Below are 14,660 nucleotides of genomic sequence, written 5' to 3' on the forward strand. Positions count from 1 at the left end.
CACACACACACACATCCACACATGTCAATCCATGCACTGATTGCAGAAAAAGCGATTTTTAAAAGAAAATTAACCTGAAATTGCAGAGACAGAATTATTTATTTTATCTGAGACGCCAAAAGAGGTTTCTTCTTCTTTAGTTTCTCACAACTTTGTGTGAAATGCGATCGAGTTTAAAAAAGTCAGAATTTGACCAAATCTGTTTCATTCGTTTGTTAATATACCTCTTCTATTGACAAATCTTCAATTATAATTTTATTTGAGGTTCAAATGACGGCGGGAGATCGTGTGATAGTGATCACGTCCTGGGAGGGACAAATTGCTGCGTTTCTTCTTCTTTCAACAATAAAGACATAGCTTCGAGACCATACATCCAATCATCTTGAAATTTTGCACACTTGTTCCAATTGATGAGATCTACATTGCATTAAAAATTCAATTCGATCAACGCAGTGGTTCGAGAGTTACAAGCTTTTTAAAATTTACCTTCCATTATTTATTGCGGCCAAACCATGTGACTTATCAAAACGTCTCAAGTAACATTGAAACATCCCACCATGAGGAAGATTTGTGTAACGTTTCCACTCGATATCTTCACAAATTATGGAGGTGATTCCATTTCTCGTTTGAGCTTAAAAACGTCATAACTCTGAAACCATGTGTTGGATGACATCGTGCTCAGAGACATTTTTGTTCGTCATGGGTGTGCGAATATGCATGCCAAGTTTGGGCTCGATCCGTTCAGCCGTTGCGGAGAAAAATGGGTTTTTGTGTTTCTTTCATGAAAAACAAGATTGCGGCAGAACCATGTGACGTATGACTTCGAATTTTTTTTCATTCTCAGTATTTTTAAACTAAGCATCTGGGGGAAAAAATCTCATTTTCGGGGGAGAAAAAATTTTGTTTGACCAATTCTAACCACTTAACGTTAGCATTTTTAATATACTCGATACACATGTTTTTTGTTCCGATTGCAGAGTTCTTTAGAATGAGCCATTCCTCAAATTTTTCCATTGAGCGGTTTCGGAGATACAGAGGGGAAAAGTTGAATGTGTTTAACAAGATGGTGCCCATACCACGTGACCTATGACGTCATAATTAGCATTAAAAAATTATCGGAGCCGAGACGATCATTTGATGAAAATTTCCTGTCAATCCGACCAGCGGTTGCTGAGAACATTAATTATGAGATTTTCGGAGGTGCAAAATAGGGCGGAAGAATAATAAGAAAAACTCTAGCAGTAATAATAGGTTACTCTCCATTTCATGGAGAGTAAACCTAATAAATTTCATGGAGAGTAAACCTAATAAATAGCCCCGAGTGGGCTAACGGTCATCCCTTGAGATTGCAGTTCATACCTCTGTTGATTTTGGGAGTCCCCTGGGAGCTCCGCTGATCCAAAATCGAAATTCTAAGACTGAGTGATCCTGTGGCCCATTGAGTAGAAAGGCTGTGTCAGGTTGTCAGGTAAATAAGGGATGAGTTGGGATCCAAAGTTTCAAGGGGTTAAATTCCCCTTTATTCCACCCTTTTCCTCTCTCCCCTCTCCTTCCACACACCATTTAACGATTCACCCCGGCGTTCCTATTTCCTCCTTTATATCTTCACCCAATCCTTGTATTTATTTATTGTCCTGCTCAATTTCTTCCCCACATTACCCTCAATCCTACCCCCAGATGTACACAATTTGTAGATGACCCCTGACAGTGGTAATACATCCAAGATGTGCGGGTCATGAATGTCGAGTGCCATGATGTTTTATGTACATGTGCAGTCAAGTGAAAAAGTAAGTACACCCCATGTACAGTTTTGACTTTTTCAACATATTTCAACATACAGCTATTTGATCTTCATTTCAACAATATTGATAGATAAAGGTGATATAATATAACAAATATCATGAAACATTTACATTTTGTAGTCCATTGTATAATTTAAATAAACATAAATGCAAATTTTGCATGTGGAAAACAGAAGTACACCCCTACATTTATCACGACTTCAAATACCTAAAATTAGAATCAGGTGCACCAGCTCAGGTGCAAATGATTAGAACATCGTTAGAGAGGATCTTGGAGGAACCTGTCTTATTTAACCCTCAGACATTTAGTTTGGTTTGCCCTTTGTTGTTGAAGTGTGCGGCGTCACCATGCCTAAATCAAAAGAGCTCTTTGAGGCCTTCAGAAAGAAGGTTATAGATGCCTACGAGTCTGGGAAGGGATTTAAAAAGATCTCCAAACAATTTGAAATCAATCATTCGACTGTCTGGGAGATCATCTACAAGTGGAGAAGATTCCAAACAACTGCCAACTTGTTCAGGCCAGGCCGCCCCAGCAAGTTCAGCCCGAGAGCAGACAGCAAGATGCTGAAAGAAGTCTTTAAGAACCCCAGAATGTCATCACGGGACCTACAGGTAGCTTTTGCCACTGTTGATGTCAAAGTGCACGAGTCTACCATTAGAAAGAGGCTGCACAAATTTGATCTACATGGGAGGTGTGCCAGGAGGAAACCTTTTCTGTCCAGAAAGAACATCAGGGCAAGACTAAAGTTTGCCAATGAACACCTCGGCAAAGACCAGCACGTCTGGAACAATGTGCTCTGGACAGAAGAGTCAAAGGTAGAGCTATTTGGCCACAGTACCAGAAGACATGTTTGGCGAAAACCAAAGAAAGCAATTGACCACAAGAACCTGATACCACTGTAAAGCATGGTGGTGGAAATATTATGGTTTGGGGCAGCTTTGCTGCATCAGGGCCTGGGCAGCTCACCATCATAGAATCCACTATGAATTCATCATTCAGAGGGTGCTTGAGGATAATGTGAGGCCATCTGTCGAAAAGTTGAAGCTCAACCGAAGGTGGACCTTGCAACATGACAATGACCCTAAACATACCAGTAAATCCACCAAATAATGGCTGAAAAGAAAGAAATGGAGGGTCCTGGAATGGCCAAGTCAAAGCCCGGATCTAAATCCCATCGAGATGTTGTGGGGGGATTTGAAACGAGCTGTGCATGCAAGAAACCCCTCAAACATCGCACAGCTGAAAGAATTCTGCATGGAGGAGTGGGCAAAAATTTCTCCCAGTCAATGTCAGAGACTGGTAGACAGTTATAAGAAATGCCTACTTGAGGTTGTTTCTGCCAAAGGGGGCAATACCACCTATTAGAGCCAATGGTGTACTTACTTTTTCCACATGCAAAATTTGCATTTATGTTTATTTAAATTATACAATGGACTACAAAATGTAAATGTTTCATGATATTTGTTATATTATATCACCTTTATCTGTCAATATTGTTGAAATGAAGATCTAATAGCTGTATGTTGAAATATGTTGAAAAAGTCAAAACTTTACATGGGGTGTACTTACTTTTTCACGTGACTGTATGTAGGGTGAGGCTCTGACCGTCAAGGTGCTGTTGCAAGCTCTGAATGCACTGACGAGTATCTTCTGTATCAAGTGCAGGATGGTGGTTCGTCATATATTGCAGGAGATCAGTAACCTCAACTTGTTGTTTTTTGGCAGCAGAAAGGTCCAGGGAATCTGGCACGAGATAAACAAGATTAAGCAAGGATTTAGGTTCAAGTTTCGAAATATATAACACTGAAGGCTAATTGTTGGACATTTCCTGAGCATATATGGACAGTGGACACTCACCAACAAGTTCTGATTTTAGTTTTGCAAGCGATTCGTGCAGTTTACGAACATCTTGAGATAAACGACCAAATTCTCCTTCCTCAATTTCTGACTCTTTTTCTTTGTCATTTCCTTTCCACTCAATTGCTGCATTTGACCCTGTATCTCGTAGAACCTCCCCTCCTAGTCTCTCATTCGCTGCTTCATTCCCTTCGTCGCTCACGTGCTCTGTGCCCTGCAGAAATCAAAAGACTGGTCAGACACTGGATGATGTGGATTCTCCAACTTTAACATATATATATACATACAGTATATATATATATACATATATATATATATATATATATATATATATATATATATATATACATACATACATATATATATATATATATATATATATATATATATATATATATATATATATATATATATATATATACTATATATATATAGTGCCTATAGAAAATCTACACACCCTTTCAATTTTTTCACCTTTTGTTTCCTTATAGCCTGCTGGAATTAAAATGCATTGAATGAGACTTTTCCCACCTTTATTTTACAGATTGTAACCCACAACTTCCACGTGAAAAACAAATGCTACAAATTTCAGGAATTAATTAAAAATACAAAACTAGAATATCTTGGTTGGATAAGTGTCCACCCCCCATATAATAGCAATCGAAAATTAGCTCAGGTGTAACCAATCACCTTCAAAATCACACACTTAGTTAATTGGCCTCCACCTGTGTTAAACTGTAGTGATTCTGATTATTTTAGAATAAAATGAGCTGTTTCTGTAGGTTTCCTCTATTGGGTAATGCATTTCACAGCAAAGACTCAATGATGAGCACCAAGGAGCTTTCAAAAGACTTCCCGGATAAAGTTGTGGAAAGGCACAGATCAGGCGATAGGTATAAAATATTTCAAAGGCCTTGAATATCTCTTGGAGCACAGGCAAGACAACCATTAAGAAGTGGAAGGTGTATGGTACCACCAAGACCTGCCTAGATCAGGCCATCCCTCCAAACTGGATGACCAAGCAAGGAGGAGACTGGACAGAAAGGTCACCAAGAGGCCGATGGCAACTTTGACAGAGCTACGGGCCTTTATGGCAAAGATTGGTCACTGTGTGCAATTGTGCATGCGACAACAACATCCCAAGCACTCCACAAATCTGGCCTGTACGGTACAGTGGCAAGGAGGCTAACAACAACAACCAACCACCTTTAGAGGCCATTTTTCCTTGCAGAGCAGGGGTTGGCCTTTTTCGGGCACCATGGTCCCCTTTTTGAAGCAATGTTTTACAGCCGGATGCCCTTCCTGCCGCCAACCCTGTTAGTCGCCTCTTGCGACACACAGGGATTTACCAGTGAACTGGTACTCAATTTTCCGACCTCGGAAGGAGGACAGGCTGAGTAAACCCCCCTGGGCAATCGACCGGGATTCGAACCCAGGATCCCTAACCAAGCCACACCCCAACCGCTAAGCCAACACCAGGCTCTGGCAAGGAGGCCATTACTCAAAAAAGCCCACCTTGAGTCCCGTTTGAGGTATGCAAAAAACATTTTGAATTAAGAATTAAGAATTTGAATTAAGACATTTATTGAATTATGGGTCTTCGGAGTATTTTGGGTCCTCTAGATATTTTGGGTCTTCATGGATTTTTGTGGTCTTGGTGGTCTCAAGGGTCTTGGGGGACTTAAAGGGTCTTCAAAGGTCTAAGAAGTCTCAGTCGTCCAAAGGGTCGAAAGGTATATTCCCACAGTACGTAATTAATAGATGTACATAATTAATAGACAGGATGTAACCGGCGTTCAAACAGAACGTAACTAATACACCGACAATCACACAGCTTCACGGCTTCCCGAACGGACGAACGGCTTCACGGGCCGTGTTTTTCAGTTATATACAGTCACGTGAAAAAGTAAGTACACCCCACGTAAAGTTTTGACTTTTTCAACATATTTCAACATTTGATCTATTTGATCTTCATTTCAACAATATTGATAGATAAAGGTGATATAATATAACAAATATCATGAAACATTTACATTTTGTAGTCCATTGTATAATTTAAATAAACATAAATGCAAATTTCGCATGGGGAAAAAGTAAGTACACCCTTGGCTCTATTAGGTGGTATTGCCCCCTTTGGCAGAAACAACCTCAAGTAGGCATTTCTTATAACTGTCTACCAGTCTCTGACATCGACTGGGAGAAATTTTTGCCCACTCCTCCATGCAGAATTCTTTCAGCTGTGCGATGTTTAAGGGGTTTCTTGCATGCACAGCTCGTTTCAAATCCCCCCACAACATCACGATGGGATTTAGATCCGGGCTTTGACTTGGCCATTCCAGAACCCCCCATTTCTTTCTTTTCAGCCATTCCTTGGTGGATTTACTGGTATGTTTAGGGTCATTGTCATGTTGCAAGGTCCACCTTCGGTTGAGCTTCAACTTTTCGACAGATGGCCTCACATAATCCTCAAGCAGCCTCTGGTACAATGAAGAATTCATAGTGGATTCTATGATGGTGAGCTACACAGGCCCTGATGCAGCAAAGCTGCCCCAAACCATAATATTTCCACCACCATGCTTTACAGTTGGTATCAGGTTCTTGTGGGCAAATGCTGTCTTTGGTTTTCGCCAAACATGTCTTCTGGTACTGTGGCCAAATAGCTCTACCTTTGACTCATCTGTCCAGAGCACATTATTCCAAAAGTGTTGGTCTTTGCCAAGGTGTTCATTGGCAAACTTTAGTCTTGCCCTGATATTCTTTCTGGACAGCAAAGGTTTCCTCCTGGCACACATCCCATGTAGATCAAATTTTTGCAGCCTCTTTCTAATGGTAGACTCGTGCACTTTGACATCAACAGTGGCAACAGCTGCCTGTAGGTCCCATGATGACATTCTGGGGTTCTTAGAGACTTCTTTCAGCATCTTGCGGTCTGCTCTCGGGCTGAACTTGCTGGGGCGGCCTGGCCTGAACAAGTTGGCAGTTGTTTGGAATCTTCTCCACTTGTAGATGATCTTCCGGACAGTCAAATGATTCATTTCAAATTGTTTGGAGATCTTTTTAAATCCCTTCCCAGACTCGTAGGCATCTATAACCTTCTTTCTGAAAGCCTCAGAGAGCTCTTTTGATCTAGGCATGGTGACGCCGCACACTTCAACAACAGAGCAAACCAAACCAAATGTCTGAGGTTTAAATAGGACAGGTTCCTCCAAGATCCTCACTAACGATGTTCTAATCATTTGCACCTGAGCTTGTGCACCTGATTCTAATTTTAGGTATTTGAAGTAGTGATAAATGTCGGGGTGTACTTACTTTTTCCACATGCGAAATTTGCATTTATGTTTATTTAAATTATACAATGGACTGCAAAATGTAAATGTTTCATGATATTTGTTATATTATATCACCTTTATCTATCAATATTGTTGAAATGAAGATCAAATAGCTGTATGTTGAAATGTGTTGAAAAAGTCAAAACTTTACATGGGGTGTACTTACTTTTTCACGTGACTGTATATACACTACATGACCAAAAGTATGCGGACAGCCCTTCTAATTAGTGGATTCGGCTGTTTCAGACACACCCATTGCTGACAGGTATATATATATATAAGCAAGCACACAGCCATGCAATCTCCATAGACAAACATTGGCAGTAGAATGGGCCATAATGAAGAGCTCAGTAACTTTCAACATGGCACTGTCATAGGATGCCACCTTTGCAACAAGTCAGTTCGTCAAATTTCTGCCCTGCTCGAGCTGCCCTGGTCAACTGTAAGTGCTGTTATTGTGAAGTGAAAACGCAACAACAACTGTAAGTGATGTTGCTAGGAGCAACAACAGCTCAGCCGCGAAGTGGTAGAAGAATGACAGGAAGGATGACAGGCTGAGTCAACCCACCTGATGTTATGTAGCGGCATGACAGAGGCTCAAACTCACACAAGCTTACAGAATGGGACAGCCGAGTGCTGAAGCGCGTAGTGCATAAAAATCGTCTGTCCTCGGTTGCAACACTCACTACCGAGTTCCAAACTGCCTCTGGAAGCAACGTCAGCACAACAACTGTTCGTCGGGAGCTTCATGAAATGGGTTTCCATGGCCGAGCAGCCGCACAGAAGGCTAAGATCACCATGCTCAATGCTCGGCGTTGGCTGGACTGGTGTAAAGCTCGCCACCATTCTAATCTGGAGCAGTGGAAATGCGTTCTCTGGAGTGATGAATCACGCTTCACCACCTGGCAGTCCGACGGACTAATCTGGATTTGGTGGATGACAGGAGAACGCAACCTACCTGAATGCATAGTGTCAACTGTAAAGTTTGGTGGAGGAGGAATAATGGTCTGGGGCTGTTTTTCATGGTTCTGGCTAGGCCCCTTAGTTCCAGTGAAGGGAAATCTTAATGCTACAGCATACAATGACATTCTAGATGATTGTGTGCTTCCAACTTTGTGGCAACAGTTTGGGGAAGGCCCTTTCCTGTTTCAGCATGACCATGCCCCCGTGCACAAAGCGAAGTCCATACAGAAATGGTTTGTCGGGATCAGTGTGGAAGAATTTGACAGGCCTGCACAGAGCCCTGACCTCAATCCCAACGAACACCTTTGGGATGAATTGGAACGCCGACTGCGAGCCAGGCCTAATCACCAAACATCAGTGCCAGACCTCACTAATGCTCTTGTGGCTGAATGGAAGCAAATCCCCACAGAAATGTTCCAACATCTAGTGGAAGAAAAGCCTTCCCAGAAGAGTGGAGACTGTTATAGCAGCAAAGGGGGGGGGGGGGACCAACTCCATATTAATGCCCATGATGATGGAATGAGATGATCGATGTTCGGGTTTTTTTGGATCGATGTTCCTATCCACATATTTTTGGTCATGTAATGTATGTATATATATAAGTTCAAAACACACCCGGTCACAAGTGTGCCGCACTGACCGGGTCCTCAGTCGAGGTCCTCAGCATCATCCCGTTTCGGCCCTTCAACCTCGATACGGTCAGCTAAGGTGGGCCAGCAGGGGCACATACACATCCACATGCAGCAACTACACCTAGATGCGTACATACCCCCAGCCCCAGCCAGTGCAAACGCAGACTACAACACCAACAACACCTCCGCATCCAGAATCCACAGCACCAAACAAACACAGTGGAACACTCAAACACCCACCTTTATACCCTTCACCACTCACCAAAAAAACACACCAGATCATTCATACACACACATACACACCCATACACACACAACACCAACCAACCAACCACCTACCCTGACAACATACACCACTCAACATACAAAAACACACACTCATGCAAAAATTAATTCATGCAAAAAAACACACACCCTCACCCACTCACTCATATACACAAAATAAGAAATAATAATAGTAAAAAAAAAAAAAATCACTACTCCTTTAGGCTGAAATGAACCACCACACACAACCAACCTACACCGTTCGACGTGCCTCCATAAACTTCCTCCATATCCAAAATGAGCCTTTCAAGGCAACCTGGGCCACCTTGTCACACATCCTCCTTCTTTCTGTCCCACACACTCCAAGCCGAGCAAGAAATGCAAAAAAGGAATTGCCAATATACCCTCTGCAACCCTCCGCAAATGGCTGACACGAAACTCGCCAACCCTTCTCCCGGCACTCTGCCTCCAGCTCACTGAACTTTCCTCTCTTCCTCTCGTGCACCTCCTCCGCATTCTCTTCCCAAGGTACCGACAATTCCCCTAAGATGACCTGTCTTGTTGCACCTGACCAAATGACAATGTCAGGCCACAACCTTGTCACACAGATCTCCTCTGGGAATACCAATTGTGGCTTTAGGTCTGCCACCACCTGCCAATCACAAGCATCTGACAGCCCTCTTGCTTTCCACCTCCTCCTCTTTCCACCTCTTACCACTTGGCCCTCTTTGACAAACCACACCTCTCCCCCATCAGTCTCCTTCTCCACTCTTCTTTCTCTCGACCTCAGCACCTCTTGTTGCACCATCTGCACCACCACCGCCAGCACCTGATCATGTCACCACCTGTATTGTCCTGCTGCCAATGCGACTGAACATGCACTCAGTGCATGCTGCACCGTTCCCACACCTCCACAAAAATAACATCTCTCCTCCTGCAACAACCCCCACAATCTCAAGTTTACTGGTGACGGAAGCACATCATACGTTGCCCGCAACAGGAAATTCAACAATATTGGCTCCATCCTCCAAATCTCTTGCCACTTCAATATCCTCACCCACACACCTTCCCACTTAGTCCAAGCACCTTGCTGTGCCTGACCGTCTGCTTTCACATATCTCCCCTCCTCTTCCTTTCTTCTCACCTCCCTCTCAACCATCTTCCTCCTCTCTTTCACACATGCCTTTCCCCATCGCTCATGCTTCATCCACCCCAAGCCATGCTTCCCATGCTGTACCATCCCCATGACCTCCTCCTGTTGCAACCGCTCCTCCACCTCATCCACCTCTGCTCTTGCATTCCACTTCCGACTTCCCTTCTTCTCTGGGAGAGCATTCCTTAGCACTGCATCACTTGAATCCCACAACATCATGAAGTCCTGCACCCTCACCACCTTAAACTCCTCGGTTAATGATGTCAAGGGAAACTGGAGTTTCCCACCCTGACCATTAACGGCAATGTTCGTCAAACAGCGTGGCACTCCCAACCACCTCCTCACAAACCCGCTCACCACACCCTCCATCCTCTCTACATGCCCAATCGCAATATCATACATCATCAATGGCCACAATACTCGTGGCATCAATCAAAACTTCAAACACCATACCTTCAACTTACCTGGCAAAGCACATCCATCAATCCTCTTCAAACCTCTCAAAAGCTTGTTTCTGACCTCCTCCACTCTTCCCACATCATTCAACTCCACTGTATACCATCTTCCCAAACTCTTCACAGGGGCCTCTACCAATGATGGAACCACCTCCCCTCCCAGCTCAAACCTGTGCATGTTATCCACCACTCCTCATCTCACTACCACACTCCTCAACTTTCTTGCTTTAAATCCCATTCTTGCCCACCGCATCAACCTTTCCAGTCGTCCCAGTACCTCTACTGCTGCATCAGCGGACTGTTGGACAACTGTCAGGTCATCCATGAAAGCAAACATTGCTGGCAACCTCTGACCAGGGGCTAGCCACACTCCTTTCCCATGTCCACTCACCGCACGTATCAACAACTCCATAACCAGCACAAACAAAATAGGGGAGATGGTACATCCCATCGGGATCCCCACTTCCAACTTCTGCCACTCTGTTACATAGGACTGTGTCGCAAACCGCATCCAAAACTGATCATAATATGCCATAAAAAATCCCTAAATCAAAAAATCAATCAAAATTTTTGGCACCCAAAAGAAATCCATGGCATACCTGATCAAGGCATGCGGCACTGACCCATATGCATTCTCCAAATCCAGCCATACCACCGCCACATCCTTCCTTTGCCTCTTTGCCTCCTGTAACACTTGCCAGACCATTGCCGAGTGTTGAATGCATCCTGGTGATCCTGGTATTCCTGCCTTCTGCACAGAACCATCCACAAAACCATTCCCTCTGATGAAGCCTGAGAGCCGTGCCGCAAAGATACCCATCAATATATTCCCATCTACATCGAGCAATGATATTGGTCTAAACTGCTCCAGTGTCACAGCCTCCTCCTGCTTTGGAATACAAACTCCTTCTGCCCTAGTCCATTGACTGGGCACCACTCCTTGCCTCCATACCACCTTCAGAGCCTTCCACAGATACTGCCTGATGCCTTCACAACTCTTAAACACCTTGTATGGCACTCCACTTGGTCCTGGAGCCGATGCCGCCCGTGCCTTCCTCAAAACTGCCTCAATCTCAGACATCTTTGGCTCTGACAAATCAAATGGAACACCTGGCTCTGTCTGTCTCACCAATCCTTCGATGTCCTCCACCACTTCATTCCTCCTTGTGTCTGCATACGTGACACGCAGGTGACCTTCCAACTCTTCCTTTGGTACCTTCAGTACACCACCTCGAGACGGCTCCAACAGATCCTTCATAAACTAAAAAGGCTTCTCAAAGAACCTCTTTCTCTTCCTCTGCCTCTCCTTTCTTCACCTCTTCATCCTTTCCACTCTCTTCAACTTCACCAACCTCATCCTCACCTGCTTCGTCAACACCTCAAGCCCATTCCTCTCCCCTTCCACTGCCAATTTTTCTAATTTTCCAATTTTCCAGTTTTTCCAAACACGATGGAATAATATTTACCGATATGAACAGTGATGTGGCTTTTATTTAAATTCTACAAATACTACCGTATTTAGATTTTGATGATTTGCGTGTGATATGATTTAATGGATGTTTATATAAATCGTTAAAAAAAAAAAAAGCCTTCAATTTCTGGTATTTTGCCTTTTCATTTGGGCCTCCCAATTGAAGCCCCGCCCATAGGGCAGGTAGCGTTGCTAGTATATATAATAATTATACTCTGCACAAAAACAGCGTCCATGCACCTGCCTCGGGCTGGGTTGTTTCTTGGCAGCAGAAAGGTTCATGCAATCTGGTCACAGCATCAGGAGGTTTGTATTAGGCCTTTTCTCATTGCTAACCTATATATTCGGAGATACAGATTGATTAAAGTATATATATTGGTGCAAACAAACATTTAGTGATACACTAGGAAATTATGAGAGTGGACAAATCAACATAGATTGTATGATTTGAATCTGGTGTCACAGCATCAGGAGGAAAGTTCTGTGATGAAAAGTTCTGTGACAAAACGGGAAAATGCAAAGTTTAGAAGGTCACACCAACATATATAAACAGTCGTCCTGTATGGTAGACTCAGAGCCCATATCCTCATAACGAGACAAAGCAGTTGATAGACTAGTGTTGTTCATATATCTCAGCTACTGTGACAGATATTTGAAGCATAAATACATGTGCCGTGGAAAACAGGGACAGGAAGATGATATTATTGGAACACAAGGAAAAACAGATAAAATAAATGAAAATTGGCAGAGAGAACTGGGAAAGAGAGAGGAAGAGGGAGGGTCAGATAATGAACAAAAACAACAAAAAAAACACTGGACTAGTTCATGAAATGTTTGTGTGGTTTCCTGTGCACAGAGGCAGAGCCAGCTGGCTGTGCTGATAAAGTTTCTTTTTTTTCTGCTTTCTGGTCGTAAACGTTTGTTCACTCAAATTATAGCGTGACTTCAAATGACAAAGTGTTGTTGACTCGTCGCGGCATAATTCAAGCACCTCGAAATCGAAAAGAAATCTAGTAAAATGAATTTTCGACACATCATGATGTGGTATAGCCAGGTGTTGGCTTAACGGGGAAGGTGGCTTGCTTGAGATCTCAGGGTCCTGATTTTGAACCCCTGTCTTGTCGTTGAATTAACATCAGGTGGGTTGACTGAATTTGTCATCCTTCTGACGTCGGCAAAATGAGTACACGCTTACTGGAAACGGGGGGCAGTGCATCAGCAGCACAACTGCGCTTCCAAACAAATGATGCAACCAAGCATCATTTTCAATGAGGCTACATACAAACTACCCACCACCATTATGTAGTGCTCAACGTAATTTCCTTTATAATGCCCCCAAGAGGAAACCCATTCTGACTTCCTAAGGTGGAAGATCACTGAGCATTCAACACTACTTTGGCGTTGATTTACGTACCAAAGATGGTCATTCCGTCGACAGAACACATTGTGACTTCAACTAATATATCTTGGTTAAGCATTTGAGCTCATGTGAAATTTTTCAAAAGATAAAACCATAAAGAGTTACGGACTTTGTGCCAAATGGAAAGGTTATCGGAAGTGTTCAGTGCCGCTCAATATGGCAATCAAAAAATAAACTACAACTGACACTTTATAACTACTGGCAGTGGTGATCGAGTACCAAATGACCCTTGGTGGGGTTCTTGGATCCACCATCTTTCCACCACATGGCCCTCTCTATTGCAAAAGCATCTATTTTCTTTAAACGATACTTTTGTCAGCATTGAAAGACTTGTTGCTAGTGTTTCACCAACTTGTAATTTTATCCAGCTCTGCAGAGAATGAAGAGGCTGCTGCCTGCCGATTTGATGGATGAGAAATGAAACGGTAGAGGGTGGAGTCATCAGCAAAAAGATAGAGATGATTTTCCAGAGAGTCAGATAGATGATTTATGAAGTTTATAAAAAGCACAGGGCCCAGAACACTGCCTTGAGGGACTCCAGCCTGGACAGAAAGAGGAAATGAGAGAATTGCATTTAGAGCCACACGTTGACTACGACTAGAGAGGAAGTCGGCAAGCCATGCGTGGAGATTTCCATGGATACCATAAGAGGAGAGTTTAGTGATCAGAGCTGGGTGCCAGCCCGTATCGAAGGTACGAGATATGTCGAGGGAGACAGCTCTGATTTCTTGTCTGGCATTGAGGACCTCCATCCAATGTTGAGACAGGAGAAGCAGCATGTCCAGAGTAGAGTGGCCTGGTCTGATTCCAAATTGACGATCTGGGATCAAGCCATTGGAGAAGAGGAAGGATTTAATATCAGAAGCGATGATGGATTCCATGACCTTGCTGATGACTGGGAGCAGCTGATTGGTCTGGAGTTGCAAGGATCTGTTTTTGCACCTTTTTGTGTAAAGCGGTGATGTTGGCTGATTTCCAGGCTGATGGCAGATGACGTTCAGCAAAAGAGAGGGTGAATATAACAGTGACAGGGATATGTGATAGAGCAGCAGAGCAGGAATTTAGGACCTGTGTGCTGATGCTGTCTGGTGCAGTTGCAGAATTGGAATCGAGGTTTGCAGTCACTTCTCCACCTTGTTGGGAGGGAAGGACACAGAGTCCAGGAGTAGCTGGGTTCGACTGGGTAAGGTGGGTACAGAGAGCGATGGGTTTGGGACACAAGATTATGAGGCAAACACAGAGTTGACGCATTCAGCCTTTTCACGTGTGGTGTCAGCTGTGGAGACATTTGAGGTAAGGGAGGGGATGGAGGG

The 14,660-nt window shown here is 43.5% G+C and overlaps 1 protein-coding gene across 4 annotated transcripts in view; it reads right to left on the reverse strand.

The window, feature by feature from the left end:
• The window catches only part of LOC137425194 (rho GTPase-activating protein 45), a 137,945-nt gene that overhangs the window by 106,579 nt on the left and 16,706 nt on the right, over nt 1-14,660 (reverse strand). For 2 of the 4 annotated variants that reach the window (XM_068113364.2, XM_068113365.2), the window contains 2 exons: nt 3,661-3,874; nt 3,409-3,546 (listed from right to left, as the gene is read on the reverse strand). In XM_068113364.2, coding sequence (XP_067969465.2) covers nt 3,409-3,546; nt 3,661-3,874 — 352 coding nt within the window. The remainder of the gene's footprint in view (nt 1-3,408; nt 3,547-3,660; nt 3,875-14,660) is intronic. The other 2 variants (XM_078776398.1, XM_078776399.1) reach the window with 1 other exon arrangement.

The sequence above is a fragment of the Myxine glutinosa genome, chromosome 4 (assembly GCF_964187855.1).
Source record: "Myxine glutinosa chromosome 4, kmMyxGlut1.1, whole genome shotgun sequence".
Taxonomy (NCBI): Eukaryota; Metazoa; Chordata; class Myxini; order Myxiniformes; family Myxinidae; genus Myxine; species Myxine glutinosa.